We start from the raw sequence: 19,203 nt of genomic DNA on the forward strand, positions 1-19,203 counted from the left end.
ACAGCACCATACCCTACCACGCCTCCACTTCCCATGTAAATCCTGGCGCATTCCCTACTGCTCCCCGGCTGGACACCTTGGGGAAGAAGCTCTTTTCTTCCACCAGCCTGGCGCTGCAGTCCATGAACAACGCGTGCCTTTTAGGCCGTTACTCCCATGCTCCATGGGGCTTGGTTTCTCAGGTGCTGCCCATGGTTCCGGAGGAGGCCTGGATCATACTCTCCTAGGCTGTTGCTGATGGGAAGAATGCAGCTAAGTTCATGATTCAATGTGGAATGAACACCACCGCTGGGCAGAGCAGTGTCAGAGTCAGTGGCCTAGAAGGTGCCTCGCACGGCTGAGGACAACAGATTTTCAGGAGATGTCCAAGCATCGCTTATGGACATGCCCTTTGATGGCTCCTGTCTCTTCGGAGGCAAGGCGACTTCAGTGCTGGAGTGCTTTAAGGACAGCAGGGCTGTGGCCAGGTCTTTGTGCCTTTCCATGGCCCCTCGCCAACTCCAATCCGCCTTTCGAGGCCACGAAAGGGGCATTTCCAGCAGTGCCCCTGCCCTCCCAGCTACAACAGCACTCAAGCTTCCTCGCCTCTGCATGTCCAAGGATACAGTACCTACAGACCTGGTGGGTTGGGCAGCCCAAGGCCGGGCCAGTCCACCATTCTCCCCCCATCCCCCGGCAGCTTTCAAGCCTTTCTAGTTTGCCCCCTTACCAACTTGGGCACCCAGTGGGGGGCTGGATACGCCATTGCCTTCCCCACTGATGGTCTATCCCATCCAACCAATGGATTTTGAAGCTTGTACAGAGGAGCTACTCCTCCCCTTAATGACTACCCCTCTACCTATGGCACCTGCTTGCTACAGGATGATGGAGGACCCTCTTTCCTTACTCCAACAGGAAGTGATGGTTCTCTTGGCCAAAGGAGCCATAGATAGGGTGCAGGTGCCAGAAATAGGTCATGTTTGCTAGTCCCTCTACTTTCTTGTGTCCAAGAAGGACGGAAGTCTTCGTCCTATGCCTAGACTTGCAGCCTCTCAATTTCTTTCTCAGGAGGGTGAAATTAAAAAATGCTCACGCTCACTCAAGTCTTGTCTGCCCTGGACCCAAGAGACTGGATGGTAGCGTCCTGCCCACAGGCGTTACCTGCTGTTCACGGTGGGCCACAAGCATTTTCAGTTCGTTGTGCTCTCCTTTGGCCTTACCAGCTCCCCTTGGGTGTTCGCCAATGTGATGGCGGTGGTTGAGGCTCATCTGTGGAGATCAGGGGTGCCAGTCTTCCCCTATCTCGATGACTGGGTTTTGAAGGTGGGCTCCAGACTACGGCGGACCCCTTGTATTCGCTGGGGTTCACTATCAACGTGCCGAAGTCACACCTGAGTCCCTCTCAGATGCTCCCTTACATCTGAGCGGTTCTGGACACAGGGCAGTTTCATGCCTATACTCCTGAACGGCGAGTCCGGGATATTCAGGCTATGATTACTATTTTTTAGCCTCTGTCTTGCATTTCGGTGAGACTGACTGAGGCTGCTGGGCACGGTTGCCTCCAGCATCTAGCTTGTGACATATGCCTGCAGTGTGGCCTGACGTTCTAGTGGGCACAGTATCAGGGAAATCTCTCCAACATGGTCCAGATCTCGGAGGGTACTAGGAAAGATCTGCAGTGGTGGTTAACGAACTGCGATTGGGTCAGCATCAGGCTGTGCAGAAACGAACCATCTTCTGATGAATCATGCTCTGCATTAAAAACTGCTACACAATGGCCAAGTGGCAACCCCCTAAGGGTTTGCTTGCTCATTCCACCAGAGCGAAGGCTGCGACCACTACATTAGCTTGCGGCATTCCGGTCCTGGGCATCTGTCAGACAGCAACGTGGGCTTCTCTGCACATATTCACTAAACACTACTGCCTGGACACTCAGGTCCATCGGGATGGGCACTTTGCCCGTTTGGTCATGCAGGACCTTTTGGTTTGAAATTATTTTGCAGACCCACCTCCAAGGAGGTATTACTTGGGGATCTATTCTAAGGTAAGGAATCTGTGGCTAGAAGTCCCTATCAGCTAGACAAGTTACTTACCTTTGGTAACGCCTTATCTGTTAGACACTCTATCTAGCCACAGATTCCTTACCAACCCGCCCATCCTCCCTGCTGTGTGAATGTATTTCTAGGAAAAGGGCATTTTCCTTTCAGGTCCCTAGTTTTTCATACCAGTGGCCAGTGTTCTCCATGGCTCGGTGCTTCTCATGTGGAAAGTCGCGAAAATAAACTGACGTCAGCGCACTGGGGTGGCGCCTATATAGGCACTGCACAAATCACTTCTGGCACGGACGATTCTGATGACACCACCTATCTGCACGCAGGGGTACTGGTTGAAAAAGTTTCCAGATCCTGTCTGACGCCTGGGGATACATTTTTGGTAAGGAATCTGCAGCTAGATAGTCTGTACCTGATAAGGCATTACCGAAGGTATGTAACTTGTCCGTTAGTGCAGTGATGGCTTCTAAGCTGTCGGTGTTCAGTGGAAACTTTCAATACTTGTGGGATTACAGTACAGTGGCTCCCTCCAGCAGCTCCCATCTTCTGCAGTTGCGGCCTCCCTAGGCCTGGTGAAAGTGGGATGCTTGTGGTCTCTTCCTCAACCAATCTCAACCTTGCAGATGTTTTCGATAGATGCTGCTAACAAGCTCACACACCTAGGTGTAGATTAAGCACTTGGGCTTCAGCGGCACCAGTTTCAGCCAAGTCAGGGTGTCACTTCCACTCGATGCTTGATTTCTGTAGAAGGCTTCCTGTGGTTCGTGACCAAAACCTTTTAAGGAGACCGGGGGACCCCTTCCTCACACAGATCGCGCCTTGCTTTGCTTTTTGGCAGTCTTCTACACTCTATGCGTAACATTCTCTTCCTGGGTGATCAAGAGTTTGGAACTGGAAAAAGGGTGTGGTTTGGAATAATTTGTTTATACACCTATTCCAGAACAGAGACGTGATCCACCGTCTAAGGTTTCTAAACCAGTTTGGATTGGTTCTCTTTCAGGTGTCATTTTCTGGCTGCTCCTAAGACACAGCCTTTGTTCAAAGTGACGGCTCTCGCAACAGGCAGGTAACAACGATGCTGGCTCCAAGCAGGAATATCCAGAACAAAGGCACAGTGAAATATGATGTCTTTGTACCGGGCTGTTATCGGCCATCATGAGGCAGTAATCAGGGACAGGCAAAAGGACAGGCCCTGCTAGAAACATCCTTACTTTGAACAACAGAAACTGCAATTCCTCCCCTTACCGCTACCATCTACCAAATGGCAATGCTCAAGAATAATTAATCAGCAGCTTTTGCTGACAAGTTCCTTGCTGAATTCCAAAGGGAGCTCTGTTTCCATCATCATTCACATCAGTGTCTGGACCTCGAGCAACAGAAATACATTCAATACTCTTCACTGTTCGGGGAAGCTGTATCCACCCTCTATCTTGTGCCATGCTAAATCAGAGGCTTTCAGACTGGACCCCACTGATACCAATACTCAGACTCTCTTCACTAGCAGAGTCTTACTTCCATACAACTGTTACACAGACATTGCACGCACATGCACTTGACATGCACTTGACATGCACATCAAATACCAGTGCATTGTTCGCACTAAGTCGGCAGGGTATGCCCAGACGTGGGTCCCTTGCTCACTTTGCCACTGGATTCAAGCTAGCCTGGCTGATGAGGGGTGTTACCCCGAAACCGGTCCCAGGATGCTTGTTTCGGTCCAGGGAAGACCTGGCTTGGCATTCCGGCTGGACTGTTCCCATAAGGAACAGGGTCAAGATTGATTTGCCTATGCCTGGGTCTAAACTGGGGTGGCGTAGTGAGCTTAAGAAAGATGATGGATTCAACCCAGATCTGTGACTGGGGGTGAGTGTATGAAATGTTTTAGCACTCTGTCCATCATCTCCTTGTGTTTGCTTAATACTTCACAACAGTCATCTGTTAGTGGAGCATCTTCCAGAGACTGACAACAAATTTGCAGACCTCCTCAGCAGGATGCGACAACAATGCCACGAGTGGAAACTCCACCCAATAGTCCTCCTTCCATACTTCCACAAGTGGGGGTTTTCACAGATAGACCTCTACAACCGCAGACAAGCCAAAATACCCAAAGTTTACTTTCAGGCTCTCACACCCACTATCCAAGGGCAATGCTCTATGGATGAATTGTCAGGGATATATGCCTACGCTTTTCCATCTCTCCCTCTTCTTCATTTGTGGTTCAGGAAACTCAGGCAAAGAAGCACGTAAACCTACAACCAGAGCGTGTTGCACTGTAAAATGGAAGTGATTTATCTTCTACTGTCTTGGTAAATATATGGACCCGTTTAATGCAACTGTTAAAAACATTGTCTGCTATTTACTTCATTTGTAGACTTCTGGACTAGCGTATACATCAATACACCTACATCTAGCTGCAGTAGCAGCCTACCTGCAAAACAGACAACATTTATCATTGTTTAAGGTACCAGTTAGCAAGGCATTCATGGAAGACCTTAAAAGAGTAATTCCACCTAGATTTCCCCCTGCACCTGCTTGGAATCTCAACATTGTACTTACCAGACTTATGGGTCCACCATTTGAACCCTTACATAATTGCTCTCTCCAAGGGTAAGATCCTCCAATAAATAAATACAATAGTTTGTAATTAATTGATTGAAGGCCCTCATGGGGGCAGAATACTGAGAGACAAAAAATTCTGCTAGACTTTTGAAAGTGGGCAACTGAGGTGTCACAGACCGGAATCTGCATTTATGCTTAGCTCCAGGGCAGCCGGGAGCATTTAGACAGTAGTGTCAGTTAACTACGGCCAAGGCTGATGGCCCATAATTGTGACTGTCAAAGGTTAGAAATAATTGGGGTGGTAATCTTGGATATGGTGTCATGCATGATGTCTTTGCATACATTCCATGCTGGACGTTTTCAGCGTCTGAACAATACACATGTACTTATGACTGCATCACTCCTGCTTTCCAGGGCATCCGGAAACCGACCCTCGAAGAGATCGAGCATGCGCGGAATGCCATCCTGACACCCTCACTCTTTGGGAGCTCTCTGGAAGAGATCATGTTGCGGCAGCAGGAATTGTACCCAGACCGGAAGCTGCCATGGGTACAGACGCAGCTCTCGGAGCAGGTGCTGGCACTGGGCGGAGAGCAGACTGAAGGAATATTCAGGTGTGTTTTAGTGTCTACAGAACATAATGCAACCTGTTTTAATGAAGGTGTCTTTGCTCTAGATCTGTAACAGTAAAGAACTGCCCGAAAGAGTAATGTAGTTATTGAGATATGGTTATATATAATGAAGACTGTTAATTCTTTATTTTATGTGCACAGTCACTAGAGTAAATTGAAATGGAGCTCGAACACAAAGACATACATATAATCCCAAGATAGGGTTCAAGTGTGAATGAATGCAGGTATATAAACGTGTAACAAATGAAGCTGAAACCCCACAGTTACAAGTAGATCACTATATGTTACCTCTTGTTATTGATTTCTGTAAAATATCTGCCTTTGCCCAGTGGCATATATTACCTAAACAGTCCGTGTGCATATTTTTTGGTAGAGTGCACAAACATGTGTGGTGTGCTGATGCCAGTGTGTTTTTGTTTGCAGAGTACCAGGCGACATTGATGAGGTCAATGCCCTGAAGCTGCAGGTGGATCAGTGGCGGATTCCTAATAACTTAGTGGATCCCACCATACCAGGTAAGAAAACAGTCTTGTTTGTGCAAATTAATGCTTCTAGAATCAGCAGCAGCCTTTTTTCTACATATCTGTGTGAGTATGTAAATATGTTGCCCTGGCGAGAGCAACTATGTCTGTTGGGATGATTGATGTGCGTCTTCAGGACAGTGTCCTGAAGTGTGGGCCCACAGATCTTCATGTGAAGTCTGGACTGGTAAGGGCGTACTGCACGAGCATTTGTCACTTAAGGCTTCTCTCATTAGTTTAGGTCTATGGCTGAAAGATGGTGTGTTCAGCTAACCTGACGTAGATCAATATACTTTTACTTAGTGCATTTTTATGTAACATTGTTCTGTGTCTGATTTTTTATTTCTCCAAACAATTAATCTAACGGGAAATTAACGCTGTTCAGGGGCATCTGGTCACGCTGTGTACAAGATCCTCCTTAGTTGGTAACACTGTAAAGGTTACGTTTAGAAACAACTAAACCACAAACAGCTGACTAATATTTTTCATGCCCGAGGGAATTTTGGTGAGTTTTTTAATCTTTACCACTCTGGTGATAGAGTGCTCACGAGTCACAAATAAGGTTATTCCGCCTCGAGTGGTTCTCAAATGGCATTCTACAACATTTATAAAGTTCAGACTGCCCCATGTGACTCTAGACAAAGGGGAGGTCCGACCTGCTTGATAGTGTATAGTAACTGGCCAACCCCTCACCCTCTTCACCATGTGGAAGTTGCAATGTTGCACACATCAAAAGCGAATTTCAGAAAAGTCAAAACCTTTCTCTTGATTGTAATGGATCTAGCTTCATTACCATAACAAATGAGGTCTCTGTCCACGTTTTCCCATCAGTATTAATTGCAGCTTGGGGAACCAGCAGAACGTTTTGTTACTCGAAGCATTGATATGCCTGTAGTCAAAAAGTAAAGATCTTGCTTTATGGTTAAGATTCCCTACACCTTTACATTTTCCATTTTTTTGTATTTTTTTTACATAAAGTAATTTACAGAGTTTCACAATGTGTACTTCTGTATCGTTTTATTCATAAGTAACTTGAACATTCTAGAGTTGTGGAATTAGTGTAGTGTTGATGGCTTTTGTGCTCACGCCTTTGTCGGACTTTCTAATTTCATGTTTTGAATCCTCCTCAACTCGCAAAACAGGAAGTAGACACGATCCAGAAGGAACACAGGAATGTTCTATCAAAGAAACTATAAGAACACAACATGTTTGACACAAACAGCTTAGACGTTTAGACTGAAACAGGTTTTATTGCACCTTTGTGGCACCAGTGAGAACTACTAACCACAAAGACTTTGCCTTCTAATTATACAAGGTCTGGTGTGCCTGGTATAACGTGTCAAACTTGATGGGTCTCTTCAGTTGACTCAGCTTTTTTTTGTGGAAGCCAAGGATAGGACTGCTTATGCATATGTGGAATCTATTGGTTGAATGCTTTGGCATCTTTTAAGTGTTTAATGCAAGTACTACACCCTGATTAATTTTAATATATGTATTGAATGCCAGGTTATGTTCTTCTTTTGGTACTTACGTATCGTGATTAGCAATAATAGTTGGGCGTAATGTCTTCTTTGTGCTCCTGTTTTGCAATCCCTTTAAATAGCACCTGTGCACGTCCACGTGTGATACAATAGGAACATGTTACATTTGACCTATTTTAGAATAAGATGTGTTGGGGTGTGATCGCGTAATAACCAGTGGGATTGCAGAGAAGACTGTACAGTGTGCATATAATCAAACACTAGCACCGTAGCCCTATTTATTATGGACTCTTTTTCGATGAGAAGTTCCATACCCTACAACCAGCTGCTCTATCTTTAATGACCCGGATGCTGAATTGCGCCTTCTTCTTCACGTTGGTCATTAGTCTTGGCCCATGGGCCAAGTAACAGACATTGATTCTGAGGCTCGAGCTGGAGCCATACGTCTGTGTTCATATCCCACTCTGTAGCTGTCCTTTCTCATGTATGATAAAAATCCTCACTATTCACACATGGGTGGCCAAAAATGTCACAATCCTAAACCACATCAGCACACGACGATTACTGCACAAATCTACATGGCATTTTTGAAGCATACGGGGTGATGGAGCGAATCCCTTTTCACCTCCAGTTAAGGCATTATGTGCGTTCGTTCTTTCAGATGAGAAGGCGTACGCTGAGATGGAAGCTGAATAGCACTAATGTTCCCAGCAGAGGAGGACGTCAGAATGTCAGCGGGGATAGTAAGGGTCGATTGGCTGAGAGTGACAGAAGATACAGGAAATAAAACGTATCTGTGTTTCCAAGTAGGTTATAAAGGGCAGCATTGTGAAAAGCAGTTAGTGAGTTAGGAAGATAAGCATTTGCAAAGCCAGTAAGTCTTGTCTTTGGGACGTATTGGCTGAATCAGTGCCTTACGGTGATGGTGTACAGCATGGCCATAAGTTTTTTTGGGAAAAGGGTGATGACACAGCTGCATCATTTTGTTGGCGCACGCTTATGTCATTAAGAATGGATACCTACAAAGTGATGTGACACCTTATTTATTTCCAACCAGAGAGAGATCAATAAATAAAAAAAGCGAGAAAGCACTTTTTTTTAATACAGCAGGGCCTGAAGCAATTTGCTGCCTAAACATCCCGGAGAGAAAAAAACCAAATAGTGGACATGGGGGTCAATGGAGGAACGGGTAGGGGAAGCAACAGGCAGTGGGTGGTAAGTCACAATAGGTCTTTTGCAACCAGACAAGGCACAGCCTCAAATAAGATCACTTAAATAAATAAATCTACATGATACAATTGGATTCATGTATGAGCCCGGTTAATGGAGTGGAAAGCTCAGAAACCAGATTGTAGATGTTGAGTAGGTTAAAAACGATCTGTTGGCGTGTCTTGGAGACAAATTGAAGCTGTCACACATTGTTGTGGTTGGATGGACAGGAGAGATCTGTGATCGGTTTGCATACCTGAAAGGAAATCATAGGAAGCATGTTGACATGAGGCAAGTTGAGCAGAGTGAGATGCATTAGGTTAGAGTGAATGGGAGCGGGGAGTGGGGTAAAAGATCTGCTTATAAGGGTGACTTTAGAGAAAATCATCTTGCGCTACTAATATTATTAGTGTTGTAATCCTTTTCACGTCAGGCCGGAGTACATTAGTGGCCACCCTATGCACATTTACCAGCAGTAATCATGTCAGTGCATCAGGCAGGGCTGCTGGCAGTAGCGTAAAAAAAGGACTTCCCAGTTTGGAATGCCTTTACATGGGTAATACGTAAGTCATAGTTGCAATTCCCCATGGCACCAAGGTAATAATGTTAGTAATTCGTCTCCCCAATGCCAAATGATTTATCTCTCATATATCAGCATTAAATATATTATGAAAATTCAACCATTTCCGCCCAAACATAAGCTTATGAGTTCTAAAACTACAATATGTTCATCTCTAGTACACACTTTTCAGTTTTGGTATTTATATTAGTTCAGCCAAGCAAAATCTTCTAATTTATTAGCCTGGACTGCATATAGGACAGCTACCTATAGGTAGCTGGAGAGCTACTCGTTAGAGAAGCCTACTTTGGAGTATAGTAAAGTCAGTGGCAGATAGTGATAGTGGTGTTTGGTGTGTCACAGTTAAAAGTGCTGTTCAGCCCTTTGGTCAGGGGTTTGAGAGAGGGAAAACTGTCATAGCAGTAAGGGCTTGTTTACATGTATTATGATGCTTAGTGCCTATCCATACGTGACAGTGGGGGACATCTACGGCTTTAGAGAATTGATGGAGAAAGTTACAGAGGCCTACAAATATGCAGAGGTTGTGGTGGCAGTCGAATGCCAACAGAAGAGTGTTGTTGAAAGAGGCATAGGAGGTGATAGCAGGAGGCGGGCCTTGTCATGGTCAAACTGGTCTTGGTATGCAAAGATTGAGTTGGGTGAGATCTTGTGATCAGAGAGGGAAATCATTTGTTTCTGAGTGGGGGTAAGGGGCAAAACGCATTTTAAATATGGGAATAATTTGTTTCTGGCTGGGGGTGAGGGGCAAAACGTACTATAGGTATGGGAATCATCTGTTTCTGGGTGGGGGTAAGAGGCAAAACGCATTATAAATATGGGAATAATTTGTTTCTGACTGGGGGTAAGGGGCAAAACGCATTAAAAATATGGGAATAATTTGTTTCTGATTGGGGGTAAGGGGCAAAACGTATTATAGATATGGGAATCATTTGTTACTGGGTGGGAGTAAGGGGCAAAACGCATTATAGATATGGGAATAATTTGTTTCTGGGTGGGGGTAAGGGACAAAACGCATTATCAGTCATCTCAATGGTTGACAGTTTTGCCAAGCATGACGTAAGCCACAAGAATCGTATAATGATATGCCTTTTTGGGTAAAAAACAGTAACTAGATGGAGCAAAAGGCAGGGTAAAATAATTTGAGGGATTCCAAGAGGAAGCTTCCTCCAAAAGTAGTATTCAGTCAAAGATTTCATTGTGATAGGATATCAGCCAGAGATATCCAAAACTGCAATAGGGAATTCTGGTCAGTAGACCTCGTTCCTCCAAGCAGTTCAATGCCCAAAGGGCCACTATTCCATCAGCCTTCATCAGGATTGGCTGTAGCTCAAGAATAGTAAAATAGCCACTAACCTCTTCCAGACGCCAAGCGGAGACGATGTGTGATGTTAGCCCCCCTAGTCCCCTGAAACACGAACCCCCACAGAGGCTAGATAAATACCTCTGCGTGAATCCGTGCCCACAGGGAAAAAAAGGGAAAGGGAAAAAATAATAAAGTAGCTGTGGCTTCAGTGTATCACTCGTGGTCCCGGCCAGCCGTCAGCGCAGACCCCAAAAGATGTGCACACTACAGGAGGACGACAAAGAATGTGTGTCAATAATGCATAGAGAATAACTAGACTGACATATTTTCTATGCTCATCTCCCTACTCACCCTGAGCCCACAGGCTGTCTCTGTAATAACACTCTCTGCTTTATATAAGTATTCAGGAGCAGAATGAGTCCACGGAATCCAATCCCTTCAGAAACATAACCCTTCCAATGATTTCCAACCATTAACAGTCCTTAATCTGTGCATGAAGCTAACAGCACTTTTTTCTTCTTTAATGGTATTTCTTCATACCACACTAAGCAAATCTCGGCGTTGCTGAAGCTTTTTTCTGACACGAACTTTGTCTTTATCAGGTACAGTCTGATGAAGATAAACAAAAAAGGCCAGCCACGGGGAAAAACAGTCTTTCTTTTTTCTTCACAGAACTTGTCACTAGGAAAGCTTTAGAACAGAAGGCGTCTTTGCTTCAGGCGCGCCTCTAAAATAAACACTTTCACAAATATCTTGCATGTCCTTTTAAACGCGCCTATGCTTCAAAAGTACAGCTACTACTCGGGGGCTTGTTCAAAGTGAATAAATATTCACACAAGATAATTATCCTCGTGAGGCTTCCACTGACAAGAATACCTGACCAAAAACAGAGTCTTTTCCGCAGTCCTTCAGGAAACAAAGTTCGATGAATTCATACAGTGAAATACAGCTTTTCTTCTTTCTTCAAGCTGAACTCCGGCGGGGAGCACCATCCGCCATTCCAACACCTCGAGGGAAAATTGACAAGCACTTTCCTGTTCTCTGGGCGGCCCTTAAGAATGCACCGCCTTCTTCCTTCACTAATGTCAACCCTAAGGATGCTGGGACATGTAGTTTTGTACACTTTTTTTCTACAGATTGCGCTTTTCTCAGGACGACAGAGATGATGTTTCCTAATGCGCCAGGAAATCGCTACAGCCTTGCAGAGAACAGTGGCTTCTCATGGCTGCCGCAGCACTCCATTGTGCAAAGGGACACTGTTTTCCCAGCACTGCAGGACACAAAAAGCCATGTCCACTATACTATTGTACATAAAATATCATCTTGCAGCCAGCATTACAGTGCACAAAGAATCCGAGCCTCTAGCTCTGCAGAGAACAATGTTATGCTATCGTACGTGTCCAAGACCCTCAGAGCACAAAGTGACCCTGGTCTCCAAGCTTTACTGTACCCAATGTGACATGCCTTATGTTCTGCTGAGTGGAGTCTGATACCAAAGCCAGCGACTGACAGTAAACATGGATTGTTCCTTCTGTCATGCAGTGTGCAAAGGAGGCATACTGCAGAGCACAGCGAGGCACTGTGTCTGCCCCCAGCAAAGGACAATGGAGTGCAACAGGATCACTATGCACAAATGATTGCAGTATATAATGCAGCACCTTGCCATCACAGCAGTGAGCACATGAATGGGGGCCATGCCAGGCCCTCTCCTTCCCGCAGGGCAAAACTATTGGGAAACGATGCCCCTAAGCACAGCAGTGCACAAATGGTCGCTATGCTCCTGTGCAGAAAACAAAGTGCCACCGTGCCCACCAGCACTGCAGTGCACAAGGGGACAGTGTTATCTGCCCCAGCCCTACCCCCTTTCAGGTCTGCAGCACACAAGGGGAAACAGTACTACCAGCAACATCTATCGATCTCCATAGTTTCTTTTCTTGCTTTTAGGATTAACTTGTATTGTGTTCATGATTTTAAGGGGCTTTGTGCCAGCCTTCATTAGCCTATTTGCTTTAGACATTGTCAGTTGCAGCTATTTTTTCAAATGTTTTTGTCAGTGCTTACTCCCTATTGCTGCTTCTCTACTTACCAACCGAATAAAAACATGCCAATACTTTTGGAATGGTATTCTACATACTGTATTATTGTTTTCCCATTTTAGATGGCCACCACATTTATGACAAGCATTGAAAATGAAATAGATCTCGCCTTTGTTTAAGTTAAAGCCATTTGCTTTGCTAATGGTATTGCATAGCAAAGCAAATGGCTTTAACTTTATGAAATGTGAAACCTATTGCATGTTTAATGCTTGTTTACCGTTCCCTCCTTCCTTACTCACCCTGTTGGTGCTCCGTGGCAGAGCCGCCCTGGTTTACCAGCCTGCGGCCCGGAGGCTGCTGCAAACAGTGTCTCCTCATCGCCTCCTCCTCACAGGGGGGCAGTAGGGGTCCCCTTTCCAACTCGTGGACAAATAAGAAAGCCACTAAGTATTACTTCTCCAAACAACAGCTGAAATCAGCATGGGATTTACAAGGCAAACGGCACAGCTGCTTTTTGCGGGTCCTTCAGGCTGCACGACACCCTCCCCCACCGTCTGGCATTGCTGCTGCTGCTTTTGTATACTCCACCAGTCTTAATAATAGTTTCTAAAGAGTCCCAACAGTCTACGTACGGCGAGCAAGAACTCTTTTTGTAAGGAGCTGCATTAATAGCTAACACTTATAAGGTCCCAAAGGCGAAACCTATTTGCTATGCCAATGCTTGTCTTGTGCTTCACAACGTGCGTACAAAGTACAGCTACTTCATCTGCTAACTGTCAGGCCTTATTATTAGCAGACTACAGACTGACTGCGCTAGTGAGGACGCCATGACACCGGCACTTCTCGCCTCTTAACCTCTGGTAACTTTTTACAGCACGAAGAAGTATCCATTGCTTGTCTTGTGCTTGTTGGGAATGACTGGATGCCCGTGGAGTGGTGGGGGGTGGAGGGGAGGGGGTGTTGAAGCAAGGAAAGGCACGTACATTGGCAATAACATGCTTACAAAGTAAAGTTAAACACCCGGCCACCATAATTAAATGTAATTATAAAAAAAACAAATACACATCACACTTCACAACGTAAAAAAAAAAACAAATAAACATCGCGCTTCACAACGTGCGTGCAAAGTACAGCTAATACGAAGCTGTCATATTTTAATGTAAATAAAAAAATAAATGGCGCGCGATGTTCACATACAACTCAGAACATCGCGCTTAACAACGTGCGTACAAAGTAAAGTTAAACGGGCGGCCGCCACAATTACTGCGCTTGTGAGGATGCCATGATACCGCCGACTTGAAAAAAGCTGTCGGCCCGCCACGCCATTGTGCAAATGAAAAAAAGAAAGTGCTCACCCAGCAATTAGAAGGCACTGTGTCACGTCGCAAGTAAAAGAGCCAATCCCGGTGGGCGGGGCCAAAAGCGGACAGGGTGGCAACCAGGAGGAATTATAATGCCTCCGCTGCAATCATTACACTCTGTTTAACATAATAACTGACGAGAAACGACGCATGCCAATGAAAATTGAAGGCGGAGCAGACACACGACTTCTGGAACCGTATTGATTCCAAGAAGCCCTCACATGGCGAGGGTAACGCATGCACGCTGCTAACGCCAGGCAGACCTAAAAAGCTTTGGTACAATCATCAAAACTATGTATTCTGAACTGTGCTATAAATCAGAACTTCAGCACAATGAATGCACTGAAATATACCTAGCCTCATCCTGATAAAAATACTAGTTGTTTATTATTATTTAATAAAAACTATAACTGGTTACATAAGAAAACTACCCTTAACAGAGTAATGTTAGAAACTATGCCTGCGCCTTGAAAGAGCACAAGAATATATATGTTCGAGGCATATGAGCTGCAGATTGTACACTTAGCATTAGATCGCCACCTGGTGTTGGGCTCGGATAATTGCATGTAGTTGTCATCTTGGAAGAAGTCTTTGTAGTCACGAGATAGGTGACTCCTCCTTTGGACGATAGTGCGCATGGGCATCAGCCCCATCCTTAGATTGTTTTTTTCTGCCACTGGGTTCGGATGCAACTTTTCTGCTCGGGTTCGAAAATCTACTTTTCGAAGACTTTGAAACGCAAAACTTTCTAAAAACAAACTTTAACTTCAATATACATAGACTCGATCTCCTCACTTTGATTTCGGTCGTCGATCCGGGCCGTCGGGCCTACCCACTTGGTGAGACCTACACCTTATGGAAAGGACACCATTCAAAAGATGCCTCAAGTGTGGAGCAAAATTTCCACAGAGCGACCATCACGAGGTGTGTAACCTGTGTTTATCACCGGAACACGACGAGTCGAGCTGCACAGCTTGTGCGTCCTTTCGATCCAAGAAGACCAGTCGTAATCGGAGGGCCCGTCGACGCGACATGCAGAGATCAGCTCCGGAACCAGTGGATATCTTCGACGAAGGTCCATGTGTCCCCGAGGAAGATTCCGATGATCTCCAAATCGGATCTGAGGCAGACGACTCCGATGACTCCATACCATCAGGTCAACGCGTGAGTACGACTGCCCCTACCCCAGCCCCAACACCTAAAACAAAGGCTAAGGTCAAAACTCCGCCCTCCGGGCCCAGTCGAGACCGAGACATTCCTTCGAAAGCCCCGCCATCAAGCTCGGCTCCGAAGAAAATATTAAAGCCTTCCGGTAGCTCCATAATGAGCAAGCCGCACGTGCCGATACAACCAGCTCCCTCGGCACCGAAACCGAAAGAATTCCCGGTTCCGAAAAAGACCCAGAAACCGTCAACTCCTAAAGACAATACGGCACTGAAACAAATGAAGCCTGTTTCCGATGCTTCCAATCCGACCAAAACAGCTTCCAGTCCCAAATCTTTGGTGCCGAAACCTACAGAGCCTGCTCCCGATGCCTCCAAGCCCTCGAACCAGGCATCGGCGCTGAAAACGATACCTTTGATGCTGAAAACTACGCCAAAGGACTATACAACAACTCCTAAGGCTAAAGACAAGCAGAAACCAGGCAGGAGCCGAAAAAATCGGCGTCGAAAGCAATTTCTGAAGAAGAAGAGCTTTTTAGACCTGATCCTTTGCAAAAAAGGATATACATAGACCCAGAAACAGGACATGTTTCCACCACACCACATAAGAAGAGGAAGTCAGATACAGCACCTACACCTCCAGTGCCTGTCAAGAAGAAGGACTCTGTCACATCTCCTATGCACCCTTCTTCTCCTGTATCTCCCTCTGCTGCTGTCCCTCTTAACATTTCACCTCAAAATTCCCCTCTTCATTCTCCACAACATACACCTCCTCAGGATGCTGATGATGATCAGTATAGCATGGAGGGAAGGAAAGACCCAGATGACCCTTTTCCCTACCCAACAGGTTCACCAGACTGGGAGTATCCAAACCCACAGGATATACCAGATATTCCTGACCCACATGTATATCCATCTAAACCTTCTTCTCCAGAAGACAATATTGGGTTTCGACACTTGATTAATAGGCTGCCATCTATCACAATGTCACCATGCATTCAGATGAGGCAGAAGAGGATTTTTTACTAGACACTTTTGAACATTCCCAAAAAACTGTGCAAATACTGCCAATGTTAAAAGGAGTTATTAAACATGCCCCAGAAGTGTTTAAAGATCCTGTTAGGGCTAGATCACAAACCCAAGGATAGAAAAAAAGTACAGAGCAGCTTCTGGGGTTCCTGCTTACATTAAGGGACAGCTACCCTTAGACTCCCTAGTAGTTTCAAACGCTAGAAAAATAGCAAATTCACAAACATCAGGAGAAGCACCACCTCCTGATAAAGAAACCAAAATCATAGATGCTTCAGGGAAAAGAATAGCTGCCCAAGCTAGTAATGCATGGTGCATTGTTAACACACAGGCCCTCCTCGCAAGATATGATAGGGCTCACTATGATCAGCTAGAGAAGCTACTACAACATCTACCTGATCAATATAAGGCACAAGCAGATGACCTCATACAAGAGGGTAAGCTTATATCTAACGCCTCCATTAAATGCGCACTAGATGTAGCAGACACTGCATCCAGCGCAATAAACACCAGTGTCCTTCTTAGACGTCACGCAAGGCTACGCATCTCAGGATTTAAGCAAGAGGTACAGACTAATATCTTAAATCAACCATTCAACCAACACCAGTTGTTTGGTCCAGAAGTAGACACAGCTCTTGAAAAAATGAAAAAAGACACTGACACAGCCAAGTCTATGGGAGCTTTGCAATCCACCCAAGCAAGAGGCTCCTTTTGTCGCTACTTTTACAGAGGAGCCCCCAAACAAGCTGGTGCAGACAATTCAGCTTCCTTTAAAACTAATACACAAGCATCCTCTAATAAAGGATACTTTAGAGGGGGCTACAGAGGTAATAACAATAAAGGAAGAGGTTGAGGTAACAACAACAATCAATCCTCTTCCACCACTAAACAGTGACTTCCTTTAGCTCCCCCAACAGCATACCACTCCTGTAGGGGGGAGATTAACACAGTTCCTACCTGCCTGGAATTTCATCACAACAGACAAGTGGGTAAGACAGATTATCCAATATGGTTACTGCCTAGAGCTTACAGCTACCCCTCCAAATATGCCACCCAGACAGCGTCCAATGTCCACAGAACATCTAACACTGCTCCAACAAGAGGTCCTCTCATTGGTACAAAAAGATGCAATAGAGCTAGTTCCATTGCAACATCAAGGAACAGGGGTCTATTTACTCTACTTCCTAATACCCAAAAAGGATGGAACACTAAGACCAATTCTAGATTTGAGGCCTCTCAATCTGTATATACACTCAGATCATTTTCACATGATCACTTTAAAACAAGTGCTCCCATTATTGCAACAAGGCGATTTTCCCACTACACTAGACCTCAAAGACGCCTACTTCCACATTCCCATACATCCTTCTCACAGGAAGTATCTCAGGTTTGTGCTAGAAGGACAACACTATCAATTCAAAGTCCTTCCATTCGGGGTAACAACAGCACCAAGAGTGTTCACAAAGTGCTTAGCAGTAGTAGCAGCACATCTCAGAAGACAACATATCCATGTCTTCCCTTACTTAGATGATTGGCTCATAAAGGCCAAGTCATTCAACCAGTGTGTTCAACACACATCCCACACAATTCAGACACTGCACAACTTGGGGTTTACGATAAACCACACCAAGTCACATCTACAGCCCTCTCATGTACATAAATACCTAGGGGCTACCATAAACACCAATACAGCTCTAGCTTATCCCAGTCCAGCCAGGATACAGAGCATTCAAGCCTTAGTCACAAGGTTTCAAAACCAACACTCTCTCCCAGCCAGAGTGTTCATGCAACTAATAGGCATGATGGCATCTTGCATTTTTACTGTACCATATGCAAGACTGCAAATGCGTCCATTGCAGGAATGTCTAGCACATCAGTGGAATCAGGCACAAGGACAACTGACAGACCTGGTGTTGGTAGACAGCCGCACACATCGCTCTCTGCAGTGGTGGAACACCAAAAACTTGTCCAGAGGGCGGCCGTTCCTCGAGCCTGTTCCACAAATAGTACTGACAACAGATGCATCCCTGACAGGATGGGGAGCACATCTGCTCAAACACACAACTCAGGGAAGATGGACTGCTCAACAAAAGGTGCTTCACATCAATCGCCTAGAGTTGCTAGCGATTTTCCTGGCACTAAAGTCCTTCCAAGTACACATAGAGAACAAAGCCGTCTTAATTCGGACGGACAACATGACAGCCATGTACTACATACAGAAACAAGGAGGCACACATTCCCTGCAACTGCCCAGCTCGCACAAAACATTTGGAGATGGGCCATTCCATAAAAGATATGTCTGCTTGCAGAACACCTTCCAGGAGTTCACAATCAGATAGCCGATCTGTTAAGTCGACAGACACAACAGATTGACGAATGGGAACTACATCTGCAGGTTCTTCAACCATTCTTTCACAAGTGGGGTCATCCAGACATAGACCTGATTGCCACACACGAAATCTCAAAATGCCCAACCTTTGCCGCCACGTTTCCACACCCGTTGTCAAAGGGCAATGTGATATGGATGAACTGGTCAGGCAGATTTGCGTACACTTTTCCGCCAACCCCACTAATACCACTAGTGGTACACAAGTTCAGACAACAGTCTCTCAAACTGATTCTGGTAGCTCCCACATGGGCACGCCAACCGTGGTTCACCGCACTGCTAGAACTCTCTCTAGTTCCACACCAAAAACTGTCTCTCACACCATCGATGTTAACGCAGAACCATGGAGACATCAGGCATCCAGATCCAAATCAACTGAATCTGGCGATCTGGCTCCTGAAGTCTTAGAGTTTGGTTACTTTAACCTGCCACCAGACTGTATGAATATCATTAAAGAAGCCAGAAGACCTACTACTAGAGCTTGCTATGCTGCTAAATGGAAAAGATGTGCCATTTACTGCAATAATAATCAAATTGATCCCTTAGATGCTTCCATCCAAAATATTATTTGTTACCTTCTACATTTACAAAGATGTCGTCTAGCTTATTAATCTATACCTTTACATCTTGCAGCCATTGCCGCATATCTGCAAAACAGACAACATATGTTGTTGTTTAGAGTACCAGCAATAAAAGCTTTTATGGAAGGATTAAAAAGAATTATTCCTCCTAGGTTACCACCCTCTCCAGTGTGGAACCTAAACATTGTTCTTACAAGGCTCATGGGACCCCCTTTTGAACCTTTACACAAATGTGAATTACAATTTCTCACATGGAAAACAGCTTTCCTTGTTGCTATTACCTCTCTTAGAAGAGTTAGTGAAATTCAAGCTTTCACTATACAATAACCTTT

At 45.2% G+C, this 19,203-nt stretch overlaps 1 protein-coding gene across 3 annotated transcripts in view; it reads left to right on the forward strand.

Annotated features, from left to right (window-relative positions):
• LOC144768507 (rho GTPase-activating protein 39-like) overlaps positions 1–19,203 on the forward strand; it is a 513,307-nt gene that overhangs the window by 461,639 nt on the left and 32,465 nt on the right. For all 3 annotated transcript variants that reach the window (XM_078652231.1, XM_078652230.1, XM_078652232.1), the window contains 2 exons: positions 5,004–5,203; positions 5,645–5,736. In XM_078652231.1, coding sequence (XP_078508357.1) covers positions 5,004–5,203; positions 5,645–5,736 — 292 coding nt within the window. The remainder of the gene's footprint in view (positions 1–5,003; positions 5,204–5,644; positions 5,737–19,203) is intronic.

Source organism: Lissotriton helveticus, chromosome 7 (assembly GCF_964261635.1).
Source record: "Lissotriton helveticus chromosome 7, aLisHel1.1, whole genome shotgun sequence".
NCBI classification, from domain to species: Eukaryota; Metazoa; Chordata; class Amphibia; order Caudata; family Salamandridae; genus Lissotriton; species Lissotriton helveticus.